The sequence below is a fragment of the Diabrotica virgifera genome, chromosome 1 (genome assembly GCF_917563875.1).
Source record: "Diabrotica virgifera virgifera chromosome 1, PGI_DIABVI_V3a".
NCBI classification, from domain to species: Eukaryota; Metazoa; Arthropoda; class Insecta; order Coleoptera; family Chrysomelidae; genus Diabrotica; species Diabrotica virgifera.
The window spans coordinates 102,781,677-102,805,735 of record NC_065443.1 but is presented as its reverse complement, the minus strand read 5'-3'; the positions used below and the strand labels follow the sequence as shown (position 1 = coordinate 102,805,735).

At 34.4% G+C, this 24,059-nt stretch overlaps 1 protein-coding gene across 1 annotated transcript in view; it reads right to left on the bottom strand.

Annotated features, from left to right (window-relative positions):
* The window catches only part of LOC126889608 (senecionine N-oxygenase), a 46,935-nt gene that overhangs the window by 15,376 nt on the left and 7,500 nt on the right, over nt 1-24,059 (bottom strand). The window contains exons 3-4 of the mRNA XM_050658083.1: nt 9,456-9,594; nt 175-474 (exon numbers count right to left, since the gene is read on the bottom strand). Coding sequence (XP_050514040.1) covers nt 175-474; nt 9,456-9,594 — 439 coding nt within the window. The remainder of the gene's footprint in view (nt 1-174; nt 475-9,455; nt 9,595-24,059) is intronic.

The window sequence follows — 24,059 nt, the reverse complement described above, 5'->3', positions numbered from 1 at the left end:
TTTTTTGATGTAATTGTCATGTTTGATTTTGTTGTTATCTTTTGATTTAAATACTTAGTATAAATTGAGAGATAAGGCATGTACAAAGAAGCAACTGACCCAGTATAAAAATATATACGATGGAGATAAAGTGTCATTTTGTAACAGTTTTTTCGTTTACTAATAAAATCTTACCTTTTCAGCATATTTAGATACTTGTAAAGTTAAATCCAGCCCGGATGGTCCTGCGCCAACAATAATAACATTCTTCCCTTCAAATTTATGGGCAGATCTAAAGGTATGACTATGATCTATGGTACCAGAAAAGTGTTCTTGTCCTTCGAATTTCGGCCAAAAAGGTTGGTTATAATGGCCGTTACATACCATTATCGCATCGTATATTAGGGTATGGTATTCCTTTGAAGGCTTGTGAATATAGGTAAGTTGCCATTTGTTTTCTTTAACGGGACGTACATCTGTTACCATACAGTTAAACTACAAAAAAGTAGAACAATTTTAACTAATATTATACGTTAATTTTACAAAGTATTTAAAGTAGAGTATGCCAGGTCACCAAAATAACCAACGAGGAAGTGACTCAATCGCTTCAAAAAATAAAGAAAGGAAAAGCGGTAGGACCAGATGATATTCCTGGGGAAGTATGGAGAGCATTGGGAGAGACAGGAACAAGGTGGCTAGCAGGTTTAACAGAATTATGGAAGTCGGACAAATGCCAGACGAATGGAGAAGCAGTATACTGGTACCTGTTTACAAAAACAAAGGAGATATACAACAATGTACAAACTACAGGGCTATAAAACTGCTTAGCCACACCATGAAAATATGGGAAAGAGTAATTGATAGACGGATACGTGAAGAGACCGAAATATCCGAGAATCAATTTGGCTTTATGCAGGGTAGATGAACAACAGATGCAATTTTCATTATAAGGCAGTTGATGGAAAAATACAGGAGTAAAGAAACAAACGCTCATATGGTATTCATTGATCTTCAGAAAGCATATGATAGAGTTTCTCGAGAGATTCTGTGGTGGGCAATCAATAAGAAAGGAGTCTCTGGTGAATATGTAAAGATTGTGAGGGATATGTATGAGAGAGTAACGACTAGTGTTAGGACAGGTGTGGGAGAGACTGATAAATTTCATGTGAAAGTAGGATTGCACCAAGGCTCTGTGCTTAGTCCGTATTTATTCTCATTAGTTTTGGACCAGATAACAGCGAAACTACAGGGTAACATTCCATGGTGCTTAGTGTATGCTGATGATGTCGTGTTAGTAGGTAATAGTGAAAGAGACTTAGAACAAAAACTGGAACAGTGGAGACAAGCTCTGGAGGAAAAAGGTTTAAAACTTAGTAGGACAAAAACAGAGTATTTGGAATGTTCATTTAAAGATGGAGCTACTACAAATAAAATGGTATCTTTGGATGGTGAAATGATTGTGAAAAGCAATAGTTTTAAGTACCTAGGATCGGTATTACAGAGTAATGGAAAAATAGATGGAGATGCATGCAGTAGAATTAGGGCTGGATGGATGAAGTGGAAAGAAGCGAATGGTGTGTTGTGTGACAGAAAAATTCCAATGAAGCTGAAGGGAAAATTCTATAAAACAGCCATAAGACCAGCTATGATGTACGGAACTGAATGTTGGGCAGTGAAAAAGAAAGAGGAACAACGAATGCATGTGGCGGAAATGAGAATGCTTAGATGGATGAGTGGAGTGACAAAGAAGGATAAAATTAGAAATGAGTATATTAGGGCAAGTCTAGGTGTGGCACCAATTGATGCCAAAATAAGAGAGCATAGGTTAAGATGGTTTGGTCATGTTCAACGTCGAGACGTTAATCACCCAATACGAAGAATAGCTGAAGTGCAGATTCCTGGAAGGAGTAGGAGAGGAAGACCAAAGAAGACCTGGGGGAGACGATAAGGCAGGACATGTTGGTAAAGGGGATTAACATTGATATGACCCAAGATAGAATTGTGTGGAGAAATGCAATTAGGGAAGCCGAACCCGCATAGGGATAAGGCAAAGAGAATGATGATGATGATTTAAAGTACAGAAGCGGCAAAATAAAATGAATATTGAAATGTTTATGATTATTTATATATTAAGTATACATGATATAGCCTTACAACAATGATTCACAGTCACGCTCCCGACAAATCAGATGTTAAAGATGCCCTCTGACACGAAAAAATCTTTTAATCTAGTCCGCAATTCCGTAATGTCAGACGGTGGATTGGTCTACCTGCTTCAGCATTTCCCATATGTACGCATCAGGTGGCATTAAGCCTGGTGAGTGGCGATCTCCCAAAATGATCTCGCAGAGTATGTAACGGTTAGGTCTTTCAGGACGAGAGACTCAGTAAAACACGGCAATACCGACGTCACTACTGTGGCGTCTGCCTAGGCATAGTTCCACCTCAATATACGGAGCATCTTTGCCAAGCCATCTAATGCTAGTTCAATACGCTACCAGCAGCTGTTGAGCCATGGCTAGTTCAATACGCTAGCCACGATTGATTTCTTAATTCTCCTGGCTCGCCTTTAATACGTTCTCGATGTCACTACTCCTTCGATTTCCCCCAGCGGTGCTATGAAGAAGGAATGCGCAAACACGGACACTCCTTCGGTCGTCTCTGGTATAGCAGCTCATCGCTTGCCGAGGTATCATATCGTTACAAGTATTCGAAGAGACTCCTTGGCCGTGTAACAGGTTGCCCCGTCCTGAATCCATGAAACCATTGTTGATTTTAACCTTGGACCGTTTTCTCGATCTTTTCTATATATGGACTGAAAATAGTATTCCACGATAAAATTTTTCTGCAAATCTGAGAACCATTCTCAAGCACCTATCATTAACACGACATTCACATACTTTATAACGACGCGCGACGTTCGGAAACCACTCGGTACGTTTCAGCGCATGACACATATAAATTTGAGGCATACGTATGTACTGTACCGTCGAACAAGTTCACAGAGTGGTCAACGTTATAAATAAAACATTTGAAGAAAAAAGTTACTGTTCAGCAGCATTCCTCGATGTTAGCCAGGCTTTTGATAAAGTTTGGCATCAAGGACTGTTGTATAAACTGAAAAAGAACTTACCAGAGAAACTATATAAACTCCTTAAGTCGTATTTATCAGAAAGATACTTTCGAGTGAAGTTTGAGTCAGCCTATACAAAACTATATCCCATCAGATCAGGGGTATCGCAAGGAAGCGTTCTGGGACCACAACTGTATCTGGTTTACACAGCCGACTTGTCCACAAATCGTTATACAACGACCAACACCTTTGCAGACGATACTGCAATCCTAGCAGTGCACAAAAATCTCGTCGAAGCTGCTGCCAAACTCCAGAGAGTATTAAATCAAATAATTAAATTGGAGAATTAAATTGAATGAACAAAACTCAAACCATATTGTTTTTACAAAATGTCACAGTGAATCACCTACAGTAACAATAAATAATAAGGTAATTCCCTCAGTTACCTCTGTAAAATATCTGGGCATGCACTTGAACAGGGGATTAACCTGGAGAACCCATATATGGAACAAACGGAAACAACTGGGCATATAATTTAGTAAGCATTATTGGCTTCTAGGGCGTAAGTCTAAGCTCACGACAAGAAATAAACTGCTAGTCTACAACACAATATTCAAATCAGTCTGGGCATATGGTCTGCAGCTCTGGGGAAAGGCATCCAAGTCGAATGTATCCATAATTGAGAGATTCCAGTCCAAGGTGTTACGTTCAATAAATCGATGCTCCGTGGTTTGTTACTAACAGGGATATTTACAATGATCTGGAAACGAAAACCGTCAGTGAAGTGATAGTGGAGTTAAGTGCAAAATACATCGTACGTCTTGAAAGCCACGCGAATGTGCTTGCAATTAATTTGTTAGACAACAGTCAGGAAACAAAACGGTTAAAGAGACAGACACCATTAGATTTACCGCACAGACATTAATATTGTTACAGTTACAGTAGCTAAGTTAATATATGTTATACAGTAATTTAATATTATCTCTATAGAGATGTGTGGCGCTGGTCACAGTCTCTTCATGTCATTATTTTTCAGATAAAATGTGCCTATTGTTATATGTTATAACAGATTGCCTAATAAACATAAAAAAACGTATGTACTGTTTATTTTGTCGCATACCGTATATACAATAGTATATTGTGCTACAAGTGCAGAAAGGTACTAATTTCTCACGAGTTTGAAAAGTTGCGGTACGAGCGCAAGCGAGTGCCGCAATTCAAACGAGTGAGAAATTACCTTTCTGCACGTGTTTCACACTATATTTTTTCTACAAGCACAGTTTTTCCTAAAAATAAAAATCACAATTTCCAAACGACGATTAATTATAATAGGTACCTATGTGATAAATTTTAAACTGTATTTAATTAATACCTACTAATCAATTTAAATTCCTTATACCTAAATAAATTGCACAGAAATCAGTTAAAAAATTAATGCACTGCCTTAATTTGTTTAAATTTAAAGAATTATTACACATTATTGACATTATATTTATGCAGTCACGGATTTACACAAAACCTACTTCATTCGACGTCTCTTGCACAGGTTGCTAAATCCTTATTGGTTATTTGATATTTATAAAATGTTTAATAAGAATAAAATTGTAAAATAAAACAGTTGTAACATCCATAATTTAGTTTCTATGCTATAGTTAAATATAGCAATTGTCTTATAGGTTATATATTTGTCTAAAGTTTAACCACGGATGTAAACAGAATATAACGTTACTCAGAATGAAGTAGTCAACTGTGCAGAAAAGAACTTTGCGGCACAGAAACGTCACTTTGCGGCACAGAAACGTCACTTTTCTGCACACTAATGTCAAATATCTTATACTGTGAGAAAATATCAAGTTTGCTAACATAAAACCGTGCAGAAAAGTGCACTTTGAATAGTGGTTGTAGAAAAAGTAATGAACTTGATTACTAATAAATGTTGGAGTGTTAGAAAATATGCCCTGACATGCCGATTCGTATTTTAGTTATAGTCGAAACGCAAATCGGTGGGAATACTCATTGTATCAATGACATTCGATATGTTTAAGACATTCCAGAAGCCGCTAAAGATAAGATGTTTTAACATCCCATTAATTATTCTGAATTAGTCTACGGATATTAGTACAGTTAAAATAATTAGACGATAGCTGGGCGATAATGATTATGCAAGATAAATTTAACGTTTTTTCTATTTTTAAGGACAAAAAGAAAGTTCATTAGCGGAACTACATTATTCAATCTAAAGATTCAAAATTATTTTGCACATCATATTTGAAGCATTCTTTGGTTAAAATATCTCATTTTTGTTGTGAAAAAATATATTAATTTGTCTGGACTAAATTACAGTTCTGTTTATCTTAGAAGGGATATGTTAATATCAACATTCACACAATGTTGCCAAACTGAATTTTGTTATATTCGGTCTAAATTTTCTATATTGGACTATACGCACTTTTCAAGATATAAATCACCAAATGATAGAATAAGTATCAGCCGAACTACAAAAGACCTGCTTCAATATTACTACTCGAGGATTTTTGGGCTCGCTAAATTAGAATATCATGACGTCGACAGTCTCTGAGCCCAGGAGCCTCGTATGGAGTTTTATGGAAATTCGATATAAGACCAGTGCAGACTGGTTAATGAGGGGTTTTTGGGGTCGCTAATAATAAATATAATGATTGCAATAGGAAGGGAGTATATGGATAAAACGCTTCAAGAGATTGAAGAGCATTATATTAATAAAAATGTAAGGAACTTCTACCAGGAGGCGAAAAGAAGCAGTGACCAATGTGCAAGAAAATAGAATTACTACAAGAGTAAAGAAGGGTACCTAATAGGAGATAAGCAGGGAAGCTAGATAGATTGCAGGAGCATTTTAGAGCTACTTAATGAAGAACCGGATGAAAATGATAAGGGGCAAGTGGAAATGATAGAGGAAGTTAATTACCCGGCGGAAACAACGGAGTCTCCAACCGTGGAAGAAATAAGAGAAATCATGCATAGCATGAATAACAATAAAACTGCAGGTAGCAATGGTATTACTGCCGAATTAATCAAGCATGCGGAGAAGCACTTATAATTCGAATATGTAATCTGCTGACGAAATCTGGGAGCTGAGGAAATGCCGGAAGTATGGAGAGAGGTAATAGTATGTCCCATTCATAAGAAAGGAGACAGGGCAGTATGCGAAAACTACAGAGACATCACTCTCCTAGACGTAACATATAACGTACTCGCCAAAGTAGTAAGAAACAGACTGGAAAGGCACTTAAACGAGAAAGTTGATGAATTCCAGGTAGGATTCAAAAAGGGCAGATCCACCATGGATCAAATATTCGTATTGAAAATGACTCAGAGCAGTACGTACGAGCATTAGTTAAAGCTAAACCTCCTCTTTATAGATTTTAAACAAGCTTACGATTCTGTGATAAGAAGGCGTCTGTACCAGGCCCTAAGAGTACCTACTTGGGATTTTGGAAAAAATGATCAGACTAGTAAAGGCGACCTTAATGAAGACCGATAATAGAGTAAGGATAGAAAGAAACCTAACAGGAAAATTTGGAAGTTAAAATTGATTAAAGCAGAGAGATCCGCTGTTTGAAGTACTCATCAATTTCTTGTTGGAGACAATATTAGGAGAGAGTGGAATATGAACGAAAGGTATGATCTTTTACGACCGAAACGAGGTTCTGGCATTTGCGAACGATGTAGTGGTAATGGCAAGAACTGAAAGGGAACTTCTGAGGATTTTCAAACTCTGAAGTAAAGGCTAAGCAGTATGGACTGGCCATTAATGAACAAAAAACAAAGTATATGGAAATGGGACAGACCACATCTAAAAAAACACCACTGAAGACTACCACAGAAAATAAGATTAAAGAGTATTGCTTCAAAAAGGTGACGGAGTTTAAGTATCTAGGAATAACTCTAACAAGTAAATGGGAAGAAAGCCAAGAAATAGAGAAGATAATTTCGACAGAAAGTAAGATTGTCGAAGCCCTACAAAAACTACTAAGAGCAAAAAATATTTCCAGAGAGGCAAAATTGAGACTATACCGAATAGTGATCTAGCCCACAATCCTTTGCGGAAGCTCAATATAGGTCATTAACAAAAATCAAAAAAAATATGCTTAATATCTAGGAGCGGAGTGTCCTAAGGAAGATATTCGGGGGAGTAAAAAACGATGATGACGTTTGGAGGAGACGAACAAATGCAGAGATCAGAGAGCTGTACAGGAAACCAGAAATAAGCCCGATCGTCAGAACAAAGAGACTTAGTTCGTTAGGCCATCTTGCGAGAATATCTGATAGAAGGTGGGCAAAGGATTCGCTGATGAGAGGGGAAGAAAGGAGGAGAAGAGAACGACCAAGAAAAAAGTGGCTAGAAGCGTGTAAGGAAGACCTGGAAACAATCGGAATAACAAATTGGATAACTGCGGCCATGGACAGGAGAAAATTGAGGAAAACCGTGTAGAAATTCCAAGCCATGGGTCTTTAAGTCCTGTTGAGCTACAAATATACAGAGTGAGTTTTATGTATGGAAACACTCAATTATCTCGAAAACGGCTTGCACGATTTTTATAGATTTTGGTAAGCAGGAGTTTTCTAATGCGACCGATATTATAGTGCTAATTACATTGTTGTCATATTTTCTGTTTTTCTAGAAATCTAATGAACTTTCGTATTTCAAATGGAACACCATGTATATTTTTTGCGTTTTGAAGTCCTTAAGAAATACTGATTATTTTTCATGTTATATTCCCTATACCTGAATGCCACAATTTCGGAGCTATTGCTACATTTATTAAAAAAAAAAATTTTAAACAAATAATAAAAATCAATTTTTTTGGCCCGGGTAAACACTATTTTAGGTTGTTTGGATCATTGGGAACAAAAAATATCTTTTGTAATTTTTCTCTAAACTTAATCGTTTCCGAGTTATAAACAATTTATAACTGAAAAAAAAATCGAATAATGACGATTTTCAAGGTTCAAGAACACAAATTGACAATGTTATTTTTAAAACAGCGAAGTACCCAAATACAAGCACAAGCCTTATTTTATCAGTTCCCGATAAGTAATTTGAGATTGTTTCATTTTAAACATTGTTTTTTAGTTATTAATGCAGCGCGATCGCCCGTCTTCTCATATGCACTTCATTAAAAATTAAAAAGCAATGTTATAGAATAAGACGAGGCAAAAAATCTTATGGCAAGCTATTAGAAGAAGAGTTGGACTTGAATTTAGGTACTTTGTAATTTCAAAAATTATATTTTTTACTTGTATTCTTAAACATGAAAATCATTATTCGATTTTTTTCAGTTTTAAATTGTTTATAACTCGGAAACGATTAATTTTAGAGAAAAATTATAAAAGATCTGTTTTGTTCCCAATGATCCAAACAACCTAAAATAGTGTTTACCTGAGCCAAAAAAATTGATTTTTATAATTTGTTTAAATTTTTTTTTTAATAAATGTAGCAATAACTCCCAAATTATGGCATTTAGGTATAGAGAATATAACATGAAAAATAATCAGTATTTCCTAAGTACTCCAAAACGCAAAAAACATACAGGGTGTTCCATTTGAAATAAGAAAGTTCATTAGATTTCCAGAAAAACGAAAAATATGACCACAATGTAATTAGCACTAGGATATCGACCGCATTAGAAAACCCCTACCTACCAAAATCTATAAAAATCTTCCCAGCCGTTTTCAAGATAATTGAGTGTTTTCATACATAAAACTCACTCTGTATAATATAAATGCATAATCATGAATATCATGACGGCAATATTCTCCGAGGAACCTGGTGCACCTGGACGGGTCTAGGCTCCTCGAGTTTCGTGGAAATGTGGATTACGTGGAGTTTTTGGGCCCTCTGAACACGAATATAACGTCGCGTCGGCGATGGTCTTTGAGGCACTTTGTGCCCAGGACCCACTGATTTTGTATCAAATATCCATACTACTCAAGGAAAAGAGTCCCAAAAAACTCTAACATCGAAGTAAAAAACTCCTGAGTAGTAGATATAATTTAATTAAAAATATTTAAATTATAAAATTTGTTCAGAACGAATGTTTTCGAACTTATCAGTCCATTATCAGTGACATTTAGGTACTTGCAAAATAGCCCCAAAACCAAAGAGTGGTTATGTGTCGAATTCAATTTATATTCTTAAATTGTAAAATTATAAAGGCTTATAGCCGGTGTTAGCGGATACTTTCTGGGAACATTACGAGACCCTACCCGAAATCTCAAACAACCGTCTTGGTCAACTGAAGTCTGCCAAGTCCTGTCTTGTACAAAATTGTGCACTGATTTTGTATCGACTTTACACAAAACCCTAGGAGATGTGCCTGAATTTGTTTAGAAAACTTGATTTTCCAATTTTGTTACTTACCTTAATTAGATTCCTTAATTGAAAATGATCGACATATTGATTTAATAATTCAAGAACCTCGTTTTGCGTTAGATATGACTTTTTATCAGATGCCACTGGAAAATCGGGGAAACCCATTACTTCTTTTGGGAGGTTTGTCCTAAAAAATAGTTTATATTTTTTGAGTTTTAAAACAAGAAATACAATATATGTTGTGGTTGCGTCATTATTATAGCTCTAGGGCCGGTTGTTCGAACGCTAATCAAGAAGTTGATTATAATCAAGTCCCCTTAACAACCATCAAATAACAAAATCCGTCGTTCGTACGCCAATCAGTTTTGATTGTAATCACTTATTAATTATTAATTATTAATTATTAATTATTAATTATTAATTATTAATTATTAATTATTAATTATTAATTATTAATTATTAATTATTAATTATTAATTATTAATTATTAATTATTAATTATTAATTATTAATTATTAATTATTAATTATTAATTATTAATTATTAATTATTAATTATTAATTATTAATTATTAATTATTAATTATTAATTATTAATTATTAAATATTAATTATTAATTATTAATTAACATTAACAATTATTAACATAATTGTTTAACTAATCAATTAATCTCATTGTTTTTCTGAAGCTATTTCCTTGTGGCATTTTTATAATCAACTATTTTCAATGGAAAATAAGCCACAATTTTACCAAAAAAATTATTTTATTAACGTTTCGAAGCCCAAATGGGGTTACGTTGTCAAAATACAAAGTACTTTGTATTTCAAAATACAAAGTATTTTGTATTTTGACAACGAAACCCGATTTGGGCTTCGAAACGTTAATAAAATCATTTTTTTGGTAAAATTGTGGCTTATTTCTCATTGAAAATAATTAATTAATCTCATAATTGTAATCAATTATGTTTTCAGCAACCCAATCAAAGTTGACATTGACAGTAATTACATATTTGACAATGATCAGTTGATTCCATTTTTGACTAGCGTTCGAACAACCGGCCCTGAGTCATTTATCAAATAAAGGCACATTCTATATACATTTGTCGACAAAGATTTGGTAATGTTTAAAAATCCTATGTAGTTTATTAGCACGTAAATAAAAAATGGTAAATTTTCAAAACTCAAAAAGTTTTTAAGTCGACTTTTTAAAAAATTGAAATACAGGGAGAAGCGTACTTTTGAAGTGTGTAAAATATATAAATCCTAGTTGAGCGCTTTCGGCTTTTAAAGCCATCTTCAGAGCTATGCTACAATAAAAAAAGTCTCTAATGAATGATTGATCTTACGAGTTCAAAAGGTTAAACTTACGTTAAAAACTTCAAAATACCACTATGAAGAGAGAGAGATCCCATATATGATATAAAAAACTTTTACTTCTTATTCAGTTTTTAATGGTAGAAAAAACCTTGTCTGGCTCCTTTTTTTCTTCCATTAAAAACTGCATAAGAAGTAGAAGTTTTTTATATCTTACATGGAATCCCTCTCTCTTCATAGTGGTATTCTGAAATTTTTGACGTAAGTTAAACCTTTTGAATTTCAAAATCAATAGTTCATTAGAGACCTTTTTATTGTAGCATAGCCCTAAAGATGGCTTTATAAGCCGAAAGCGCTCAGCTAGGATTTATATATTTTACACACTTCAAAAGTACGCTTCTCCGTGTCTCTCAGTAGTCATAAGTGTGTACAAAAAGTATTTCAGTCTTTACATTTTTAAAAAACGTTTATACATTTTTGCTTACAATAATTATTAGGTTCTCTAACGACTCCTGATGATATTTTGACCAAAAATTTCTATCTCCGAGAAGGGGGTGGGAACCACCGCCAACATAAATGCATAATGTAGCATATATATACATTAGCACTTCCGAGCCAAGCAGGCTCATGGCTTGGTTTACAATCTTCCTCCATTCTTGCTTGTTCTTCGCTTTTTCTTTCCAATTGGTTGCATTGAGATACCTCAGGTCATCATTAACTTCATGGCTCCATCTGGTCCTAGGTCTTCCTTTTCTCTTTTTACCACCTATTGTAGCGCTTAACATGATTTTAGGCATTCTAACTTGGGCCATTCTTTGGACATGTCCTAACCATCTAAGTCTTTGTGATCTTACAACTGCAATTATATTAGGCTCCTTATACAATTCTTCTAACTCCTTGTTTGTTCTTCGTGTCCACTGATCGTTGATTATTTTTCCCCCAAATATCCTTCTAAGTATTTTTCTTTCCCATACTTGTAACATTGATTGCTCGGTTTTTGTCATAGTCCAGGTTTCTGAGGCATACATAACTATTGGTCGTATCACAGTTTTATACGTTCTTAATTTAGCTGCTTTGGATATATTTTTGCTTCTGAGTCTTCTATTGAGTGCATACATGCAACGATTCCCTGACATTAGTCTTTTGTGTATTTCTTCCCGGATATTTGGTTTACTAGAAAATAAGGTCCCTAAATATTCAAATCTCTTTACCTTTTCAAATTTAAACATTTTTCCTTCATTCGTTGTTATCATTAAATATTGCCCTTGTTCAAAATTTTTGTCGGTCCATTCCATGTATTTAGTTTTTGTTTCATTTATATTAAGTCCTTTTTCTCGAGCTGCCTTTTCTAGTCGTTCTACTACCTCTTTTAATTGTTCCTTGCTTCTGGATAGAATTACTACATCATCCGCGAATGCCAAACATTGATGTTTTTTATGATATATGTGTCCTGCTCTGTTAATATTAGCCTCTTTTTTATTATCATTTCCAATACTACATTAAATAGCAGTGATGACAACGGATCCCCCTGTCGTACTCCTTCTTTCACTTCAAAATTTTCTGTTAGTTTGTTATTTACTTGTACTCTATTTTCTGTTTTCGTAAGTGTAAGCTTTATCATTCTTATTATTTTTGGTGAAACTTCTAGATTTTTTAACGCTTTATATATTTCTTTTCTTTTTATTCTATCAAAAGCTTGCTTAAAATCTGTGAAGAGTGCCATTGTTGGTTTATTATATTCATAGCTCTCAGCTTGCATTTCTCTTAAAGTAAAGATGTTGTCTATAGTACTTCTCCCTTTTCTAAAGCCACACTGGTATTCACCTATGCTATTGTTAAGACTTCTTGCTACCTTGTTTTTGATGTGGACTGCTAATATCTTATATATTACATTTAATAGTGCCACACCCCTATAATTTTGACATTCTGCTTTGTCCCCCTTTCTATATATTGTAGCATAGGTTAGACTTTGTTTTTTGAGCTATTCCCTACTTTTTTATGAAAATATCAAGTAAATTGATCCATTAGGACGGAATTTGGAACCAAATACCCTCATTGACTGCACTATATTTACTAAAAAGACATGTTTACTAAAAGAATCTTAATAGTACGGGATCCGAATCTAGGTCGACCTTCACCCATTTGCTTTCCGGATGAAACCTTGTTTTATTAAATTTCATACATACACAAATACGACTTGTATGGGTTGCCTATCAAAATCTTGTCATGTGCTTGAAATATTGATTTCAAACCCTACGTTCCCTCCCTTAAGGATAGCTATGACAAGATTTTGATAGGCAACCCATGCATACGCAACCCATGCAAGTCATGTTTTATTATATTATTTTATTATATAAGAGGGAAAGCATATAATTTGATGGACGCTTATTTAAAGGACAGGCAACAAGTAGTGAGAATAGAAGGGACACAAAGTAGTACAAGGAACATTAACTTTGGTATACCACAGGGAACGGTATTAGGACCAATTTTATTTATTATATATATATAAATAACATACTGACTTTCCAAACTAAAGGCGACATTTTAAGCTTTGCAGATGACACTGCGATCCTATACTCTGCTGACACTTGGACCAATTTAAAGCTTAAAATGGAAAGGGACCTAGGAAATATTATAGATATATTCAGTCATAAACTACTCACGGTAAATATTGAAAAAAACACTGTATGTCCCATTTACCAGTTATAAAAGTGGCTTACCCGATTATAACTCGTTAATTATAGGAAATCTGATGATCAACAGTGCAAGTAGTACAAAGTATTTAGGAATTCAGATTGACTCATATCTTCGCTGGGATAAGCACATAAATCAAACTTGCAAAACTTTAAGATGTCTTTTATATAAATTTAGATATCTAAAAAGTATATTAGACATTCATCATTTAAAAATTATTTATTTCTCTTTAGTAGAGTCACGTCTAAGATATGGAATTCTTAGTTGGGGTGGCATTGCAAATACGCACCTAAAGCAAATTAACATTATACAAAGAAAAATATTAAAAATTATTTACAATAAAAAACTAGCTCACAGTACTGACGATCTGTTTATTGAAGCTCAAGTGTTAGATATAAGGCAATTGTTTGTACTGGCAATGTTCACTAATCTATATAAAAATAAACAGTTACTTGTACCACTAGAACACACATACGATACCAGAAGTAGATCTCAGTCCTTTATTAGAACAAACTTAACAAAGAAAGTAGTTGGACAAAGAAACTTTGAATACCTTCAAATAAAAATATATAATTTGCTTCCTCAAACATACAAAACCTACTTAATTACTATAAATTCCTTTAAATTAATAAAGTGCATATTTCAGACTTATTTAAAAATAAATAATAGAAAAATGTTTAACCATCTTCTTGAATAAATAAATAATTCTTCTTCTTCTTCAGGTGTCATCTCCGCTACGGAGGTTGGCAATCATCATAGCTATTTTAATTTTTGAGGCAGTAGCTCTAAATAAATAATATAAACCTGTAAACCTATAATTATACTCAAAAAAAATAAATAAAAAATAAACGCTCAAAAATTGATGAACTTCTTCACTTCATACCATGTTCTTTTTGTTTATATTAATTTGTATTGTTCTTGCATGTAAAAATGTTACTTCTTAAAAATAATTATTATTATATCCAACACAATAAAATAATTGTTATGTTGTATATCTAACACAACTATACTAAAATGGCCCATGCACAACTTAATTGTTTTAATGGGTTCTATGGTTTGTTTGCGTTGAATACATATAACAACATATCTAAAACACGTAGATATTATATTGCATCATAATAATTATATATATTTTTTATATGTGTATATTTTTCAAGTGAATAAACGTTATTATTATTAAATTTAATAAAAAAAATTTTTCATCCGGATGAAACAGCAGATGGATGAAGGTCGACCTAGATTCGGATCAGACTATAAATAATAAGTTTATTGACATGTATTTTCCACTCATATTTATCATTTCAAAATTGGGAAAGTACGCTATTAAAATTTGTTACAATAATTGGGTTAATAATAATTTATTTTTATCAAGTGGTGAAATATGCTTCTTATCAATTAATAATATATATTGCGCCGTGATCGTAATAAAATGCAATAAGTATAAGAATAATCTTTAATAAGCCCAATTTTTTTATCATAGTTTGACGTAATATCTGAATAATATCAATATGGAATTATTATAGTCTAAGATACGATCGGCACCGAGCTGTTTAATCTTCTTCTTTAACCTTTATCCGGGCAAGGTGGGCCCAACGGGCCCGAGACGCCAATTCTTTTATCATAAACTGATAAAAAAAAATTTATTGAATTTTATGCATCACTGAATTTGTTTAGAAGTATGTTTCCTTCAACATAGTCATGAGCTATTCAAAATATTACAAAATATTATATAGAAAACTACTAGGCCAACAATGGATGGGTGATACCTATACCATGAAAAAATTCTTTTTGTGTTTGTGTAACGTGTCATGTGGCCGTTTTTCTGTTTTTGCTGTTTGGGGTTGTACGGAGGACATAGCATATCCAACCAAAATTTATTTTCACAAGATGCAAATGTTAACACCTCAATTTTGTAGCGGTACTTTTTTAACAATTGACCATTAGCTCCGATGGTGACGTTTATGTCGAAAGCGCTCAGCTAAAGAAATAAATTATTTACACACTTTGATATACTACATTTTTTATTTCCTCTAAAGATTTACAAAAGTTTTTATTTCTTTATTAATTAAGTCTTTATTTGACTCCAAATGTTTATTACTTGTGAATAAATATTTTTTCTACAAAAGTTTTCTTGCATTTCATTATTTTGTGCAAATCCTTCAGGTAGATCGCACCCTCGAGGTAGACCGCATACTATAGTAGCACCTTTTTTTTTAATCTAGACAATTTAAATTTAACTTTAATAAAAAATCAAAACAGAATATTAGAAATATATGGGTAAATATGAATAGTACACTCAAGAACAGTGGTGGGCCCAACGGACCCGAGTTGCCCGGTTACGTAAGTAAAATGTGTTGCCCGGATAAGGGTTAAGAGGCATCTTCTAATCGGAGGTTGGATGTCATCATCACTATCTTTGCTCTACCTACTACTGCTTTGAAGAGTTCTATACAACTGCATTTAAACCAGTCCCTTAAATTCTTCAACCATGACATTATCCTTCTTCCAATACTCCTTCTGCCTCTTATCTTTCCCTGTATTATCAGTCTTAGCTTTTGATATCGTTATCGTCTCATTGCGTATCCAAGATATTGCAACTTTCTTATTTTTATTGTGTTTATTATTTTGCATTCTTTGCCCATTTCTCGCAATACTTCCGTGTTAGTTTTCTTCTGTGTCCATGCTATTCTAAGCATCCTTTTGTAACACCACATGTCAAATGACTGGAGCTTATTTATGTGTTCTTGCTTCATTGTCCAGCTTTTAAGTCCATATTGCAGTATCGAGAACACGTAGCATCTCAAAGCTGTTACTCTCAGTTCCAATCCAAGGTCTTTGTTGCAAAGAAATGTTTTCATTTTTACAAACGCATTTCTTGCTATTTCAAGAAACATAAACAATCCAGGAATTCTTACAAAAGAGGATTTGAAAATGACTAAATGGCTTATCAAAAACATTAAAAGGGATAGGAAATATGATATTCTTTCCAAAACCAAACCAAATAACAGACTTAAGAGATCAATGAACTGTATCTATAAATTACCTGTTGTCAGTATTTTCATCATTAAATAAATAGTTATTTTCCTAACTAGTGCGGAAAGTGATACTTGCACGCACGAGACTGCCGTTGACCCTAAAGACGCGATAGCGGAGTTCGGCAAGCAGTCGAGTGCGGGGAAGACACTTTCCGCATGAGTTAGGAACAATATTTTTTCTAGGGCCGTACGTTTGGAAAAAAGCCGTCGGAGAGATAGAAGCGGATTTTGTGCGTGATAAGTAATATGGAAAAACTATACGGGGATATGTTGAATTAGTTGTGTACATGACTTTCACCAACGGCCGGAAACCAGAGTTGGGGCCGAGGGTAGTTATAAGGGGTCAAATTCACGGATTTTATTATTTTTTTTATGACGCTCATGATCGAGATAGTGCACCAAAATTTGGGAATAAGTAGGTCATGACGTACCTAAGTAAAATCTCTAGGGGCGTAACGCTGCGTGGCCGACAAAGGGGTGGGGGTAGGGGTGAATATAAAAAGTATAAAGGGTTTTTTGCGACGTTCGTGATTGAGATAGTGGACCAAAATTTGGGAATAAGTAGATCATGACATTACTAAGTAAAATCCCTAGAGCCGGAAACCAGAGTTGGGGATGAGGGTAGTTATAAGGGGTCAAAGTCGCCGTTTTTATTATTTTTTTTTGTGACGCTCATGATCGAAAGACTGCACCAAAATTTGGGAATAAGTAGGTCATGACGTAACTAAGTAAAATCTCCAGGTGTAGCACGCTGCGTGGCCGACAAAGGGGTGGGGCAGGGGTGAATACAAAAAATATTAGGGGTTTTTCTGCGACGTTCGTGATTGAGAGAGTACACCAAAATTTGGGAATAAGTAGACCATGACATAACTAAGTAAAATCCTCAGAGCCGGAAACCAGAGTTGGGCATGACGGCAGGTATAAGGGGTCAAAATCGCCGTTTTTATTATTTTTTTTTTGTGACGCTCATGATCGAGATAGTGCACCAAAAGTTGGGAATAAGTAGGTCACGAGGTAACTAAGTACAATCTCCAGGGGTGGAACGCTGCGTGGCCGGCAAAGGGGTGGGGGTAGGTGTGAATATAAAAAATATAATGGGTTTTTTGCGACGTGCTAGATTGAGATAGTGCACCAAAATTTGGGAATAAGTAGACCATGACTTAGCTAAGTAAAATCCCCTGAGCCGGAAATCAGAGTTGGAGATGAGGGTAGTTTTAAGGGGCCAAAATCGCAGTGTGTATTTTTTTTTGGGACTCGGCACAACATTTGTCTCCCACGCAGCGTTCCGCCCCTGGAGATTTTACTTAGTAATGTCATGATCTACTTATTCCCAAATTTTGGTGCACTATCTCGATCACGAACGGCAAAAAAATCCCCATATATTTTTATACTCACCCCTGCCTACCACCCCTTTGTACCCCAAGCAGCGTTCCGCCCCTGAAGATTTTACTTAGTTACGTCATAACCTACTTACTCCCAAATTTTGGTGCACTATCTCCATCATGAGCGCCACAAAAAAAATAATAAGAACCGCGAATTTACCCCTTATAACTACCCTCGTCCGCCACTCTGAATTCCGCCTCTGGGGATATTACTTAGTTATGTCATGGTCTACTTATTCCCAAATTTTGGTGCACTCTCTCAATCACGAACGTCGCAAAAACCCCTTACATTTTTTTATATTCACCCCTGCCCCACCCCTTTGTCGGCCAAGCAGCGTTCCACTCCTGGAGATTTTACTTAGTTACGTCATGACCTACTTATTCCCAAATTTTGGCGCGCTATCTCGATCATGAGCGTCATAAAAAAATAATAAAAAACGGAAGTTTGACCCTTTATAACTACCTTCCTTCCCCATTCTGGTTTCCGGCTCTGGGGATTTTAATTATTTATGTCATGGTCTACTTATACCCAAATTTTGGTGCACTATCTCAATCACGAACGTCGCAAAAAACCCCTTATATTTTTTATATTCACCCCTACCCCCACCCCTTTGTCGGCCACGCAGCGTTGAGCCCCTAGAGATTTTACTTAGGTACGTCATGACCTACTTATTCCCAAATTTTGGTGCACTATCTCGATCATGAGCGTCATAAAAAAAATGATAAATTCCGCGACTTTGACCCCTTATAACTACCCTCGGCCCCAACTCTGGTTTCCGGCCGTTGGTGAAAGTCATGTACACAACTAATTCAACATATCCCCGTATAGTTTTTCCATATTACTTATCACGCACAAAATCCGCTCCCAGCTCTTAGACTATAGAGTCATATCAATTTTTATTTAGAAGTGAAAATACACAAATTAATTCTTTGACAAGGTTGTCAAAACCAAACTTTTAATATAATGGGTTACCACGACGACGATATTGGTTTCCATGACGACGATTCAAAACCATTTTAATTGTCTACTAATCTGACTTTAAAATATTATGTCAAAATAATTTTATTTCATCGAATTATCAGTAGTAATTGCACAACAGCTCTAAAATTCTATATTAATTTTAGAGATCGAGTGCAATTTGTTGCGATTATTTCATGAATAAAACTGTTCAAAACCAAAATTTTATTGTATTTTATTTATGTAGGTACAAATTAGTACAATTAAACACACAGTTGTTATAAATATGTATTTGACGGTTGAAAGTCATCACTTTTATAATTTTTAAAACCTTTGTCATTAATGTCACTGAATATATTTTTTCGTAGAAACGAAGGGCATCTGACGTAATATGCTTGACGACGGGCAATTATCAAAAAAGTTATCAGTTTAATTTAGATTTCTGTAGCTTTCTATTGGTCAGAATCTCCTATGAATGAAATAATCGCGCTAATTCCATTAAAACATGAACACAATAAGATAAATTTGAAATAAAATTAGTAAATAATATCTAAATATTAGTTTATAGTATGTACTATAATATATTATAATGCCATATTACAAAGTATTTTACTTTCCCGCACGCCGTGCGGGAAAATTTACTTTCACGCACGCCGTGCGGGAAAGTGCAACATTCGGAAACGAAATGCGTGCGTGAAAGTGGCTCTTTTAGCACGACCGTAGAAAAAAATATATATGTTACTGTGAAAGTCCGAAAATACATCAAATAATGCCTTGGTGAAAGACCGAATATTTATAAATTTTGTTATTCGCGGTGTGCAAGTACTTGAAGGGGATACGAGAAACGATCGTGTGCGAAGAGCGGAGAAATATCGCAACTTTCTTAAATAATTCATATTGTCAATTGAAATTGTCAAGTAAAAGATGGTTTTGCTTGTTTTCGATTCAGAGGGATGCACAATCGCTGGACAGCTGTTTCCACCATTTCAGGCTTTATCAACAGCGCTAGCGGGCACTCCTCTGAATCGAAAAACAGCTCAACCATCAATTTAAGGGGAATTTGAAAAATCATTCAAATTCCCATTGAGACGCGATCCAGCGACATCTCTTAACAAAATGAAGAGTCTCAGATGCAGAATCCACCACTTTAATAAAATTAAAATGGTAAATAGTTATTTAAATCTGAGACTTTTCGTGTTGAAAGTTCTTTCTGGTACATCCTTAATCTGCGACTTTTACAATTTATAAGACCGCAGACGACGAATATAGAAAACGAAAAAGACTCCTTGCAATAACATTCCGTTTTCATTCGTCTAGGAAAAGGACAGAAAGAAACTTCCTAGTACTCAAATCTGAGTAAAGATAGAAAAGTAAAAGATGGTTTTGCTTGTTTTCGATTCAGAGGGATGCACAATCGCTGGACAGCTGTTTAAACCATTTCAGGCTTTATCAACAGCGCTAGCCTGCACTCCTCTAAATCGAAAAACAGCTTAACCATCAATTTAAGGGGAATTTGAAAAATCATTCAAATTCCCATTGGAACGCGATCCAGCGACATCTCTTAACAATTTGAAGAGTCTCATATGCAGAATCCGTCTCAGAGTCTCATATTTGAAATTGTCAAATTGACGTCTATTTCATACCTACTGTCATTGAAGAAGAAAAATTATATATTGCTCCACAACATTGATATGATATGCAATTATTATATAAAGGTAAATTTAGTTAATTGTATTTTGCTTGCAGTACTGCATTTTAATAACTAATTTTATTTACTACATACAATTGTTTACGTTTTAATAACATAACCTGAATCTTATTTTTTCTTCTTATTATTTTTTGGACTATGGCCTTGATAATTATCCAGTAACCAGGACTAATATAATTAGCCAATATAATTAAAAGTGCGAAAAATGTTGCTGAGCGTAGAAACCAGGTGTCGCTTTGCAGAACTTGCACGGTCCCAATAGTTTCTATTCGGACTATCACCGGCGCAAAAGAGTTTCGGCGAATGTCAGAAATAAGTGGTTGTAACTAGTTTTAAATATTGTAATATTGTTTTAAATATTTGTAAATATTGAAACTGAAGAACAGCTAGAGGCCTATTTGAATACTTTTCAAGAAAATTCGATTGGAACACATGCCCGCCTACATCTAAAGCACCGACTGATTCGCAGTGTAGCACCGGTGAATGTTAGAAAATATAATATTTATCCAATAATTCGGACATACGCCAAGCAACTTGGTGAATGTTGACATTCACTGGTGTATCTCGACATTCACCGGATTTAGGACTTTCACAGTACATATTAATCTAATTAATTGATGGATTCGACCGTTACTTGATGGAAGTTCATTTTATCTCACAATAAAACACTGAAAAACGTTTGTTTTCTATACTTCCACAAAATTTATTACAACTATGTTATTACTACAGCTGTTTCGGCAAAGTGCCTTTCTCAAGTGATATATTTTACAATGTGTTTGCTTTTTTAAGTCTTTAACTGAAGAGGTTGAGGAGTGGGGAGCTGTTTGTCTCGAGTTGGTCATTCAGAATTATATCTGTATTTTTCAATTTATTAATTTCCATTGATTCTAAAAGTGATAGCTTAAGGCCTTTATTCTGAATATGTAGAATTTGAAACTATTCATTGAAAGAATGATTATGATCTAGCTAGAAGGTGAAGTGCGTATGTAGAAGTGTCTGTTTTTCTATTGTTGAAAGCCCTTTTGTGTTCTGCTATCCGTTTGTCAAAAGTTCTGCCAGTTTGACCGATGTAAGTTTTCGGACAGTCACCACAAGTTAGTTTGTACACACCACTCTGTAGTTGCTTTCTCTTTCGGCTTTTATTGTTTTTAATATGTTTGCTTAAGTTGTTGTTAGTTCTGAAAGCTGGTGTTATTCCTTTCTTTTTTTATGTATCTGGCTATTTTTGTTGTTATTTTGCCAGTATATGTGAGAGAGCAGAAGGTACTGGGTTCTTTCTGTGGTGGTGGATACACTAATTTCAAGGCTTTCTTATGGAGTTTTTGGTTTAAAATGTTGTTAACTGTTTGTTCGTTATAGCCATTGTTTACTGCTATTTGTCTAATGATATTTAGTTATGTCTCGAAGTTATTTTTTGTCATAGGAATTTCTGTCAGTCTATGTATCATGCGATGGTAGGCTGCTAATTTGTGTTGTGTAGGATGGGATGATGAATTGTGTATAGCTTTCAATTTTCAATGGCTAGTTTAATTTGTTTTCGGTATTTTTCTGTGGGGTCTTTGTTTAGTGTTATACTATTTTGGTTATTTAAAAATTTTGGTTATCTAAATATCCAAAATAGTATAACACTAAACAAAGACCCCACAGAAAAATACCGAAAACAAATTAAACTAGCCATTGAAAATTCAAAATCAATACTAAATCCAACAGAATAGAAATACCTTAATATTATGAACCCACAACCCCCCAAATTATAATCTTTTATTAAACTACACAAACCTGACCACCCAATAAGACCTTTAGTTTCTTTTTATACAGCTCCGTCATATAAACTTTCAAAAAAACTGTCAGATATTATTACAGAATACACTAAATTTTCACCTAAATTCACCGTAAAAAATACACTAGAACTAGTTAATAAAATACAACATTTTCAATTGCCCAACAACTCCAGACTAATTTCATTTGACGTAAAAAATCTTTTTCCTAGTGTTCCTCCTACAGAAACTTTTGTTTTAGTTAAAAACCTTTTAGAACATAATAGTACAAATCCGATCATTGCATCTGAAATTTTACACCTTCTTGAAATTTGCATAAATCAAGACTATTTTGAATTTAATAATCAAATTTACACAAACAACAGTGCAGGACTTATTATGGGTAATCCTCTAAGCCCATTACTATCAGATATATTTATGAACCAACTTGAAACAACAATTTCTAAACACCCCGTATTTAAACAGTTCTTATATTGGTGGAGATACGTGGATGACATACTACTCTGCTTTACAGGAACTAACAGACAACTTGACCAATTTCTATCATACATTAATATACTTCATAGTAATATTGAGTTCACAATAGAAACAGAACAGAATAATTCCATAAACTTTCTAGATGTAACGATTACCAGACTACACAACAAACATGAGTTCTCCGTATATCATAAACCTACCCATACTGACACAACTATACACAAATTATCATCCCATCCTACACAACACAAATTAGCAGCCTACCATCGCATGATACATAGACTGACAGAAATTCCTATGACAAAAAATAACTTCGAGACAGAACTAAATATCATTAGACAAATAGCAGTAAACAATGGCTATAACGAACAAACAGTTAACAACATTTTAAACCAAAAACTCCATAAGAAAGCCTTGAAATTAGTGTATCCACCACCACAGAAAGAACCCAGTACCTTCTGTTCTCTCACATATACTGGCAAAATAACAACAAAAATAGCCAGATACATAAAAAAGAAAGGAATAACACCAGCTTTCAGAACTAACAACAACTTAAGCAAACATATTAAAAACAATAAAAGCCGAAAGAGAAAGCAACTACAGAGTGGTGTGTACAAACTAACTTGTGGGGACTGTCCGAAAACTTACATCGGTCAAACTGGCAGAACTTTTGACAAACGGATAGCAGAACACAAAAGGGCTTTCAACAATAGAAAAACAGACACTTCTACATACGCACTTCACCTTCTAGATCATAATCATTCTTTCAATGAAGAGTTTCAAATTCTACATATTCAAAATAAAGGTCTTAAGCTATCACTTTTAGAATCAGTGGAAATTAATAAATTGAAAAATACAGATATAATTCTGAATGACCAACTCGAGACAAACAGCTCCCCACTCCTCAACCTCTTCAGTTAAAGACTTAAAAAGGCAAACACATTGTAAAATATATCACTTGAGAAAGGCACTTTGCCGAAACAGCTGTAGTAATAACATAGTTGTAATAGATTTTGTGGAAGTATAGAAAACAAACGTTTTTCAGTGTTTTATTGTGAGATTAATCTAATTACTGAAAAAACACTGTTAAAAAACGATATACTATTCCTGGTGTTTTTAGATATGAAAAAGGCGTTTGACATGGTCAATAGAGAAGGAATATGGCAAAGCCTGATAAACAAGGAAGTAGATGGAGAACTTGTAAGTGTAATAAAGAGTTTTGTATGTCAACAAAAAAAACCAGGTCAGGAAAAAGTAATTTAATCTCAGGCGAATTTTCTAACAACAACGGGGTTAGACAAGGTGGA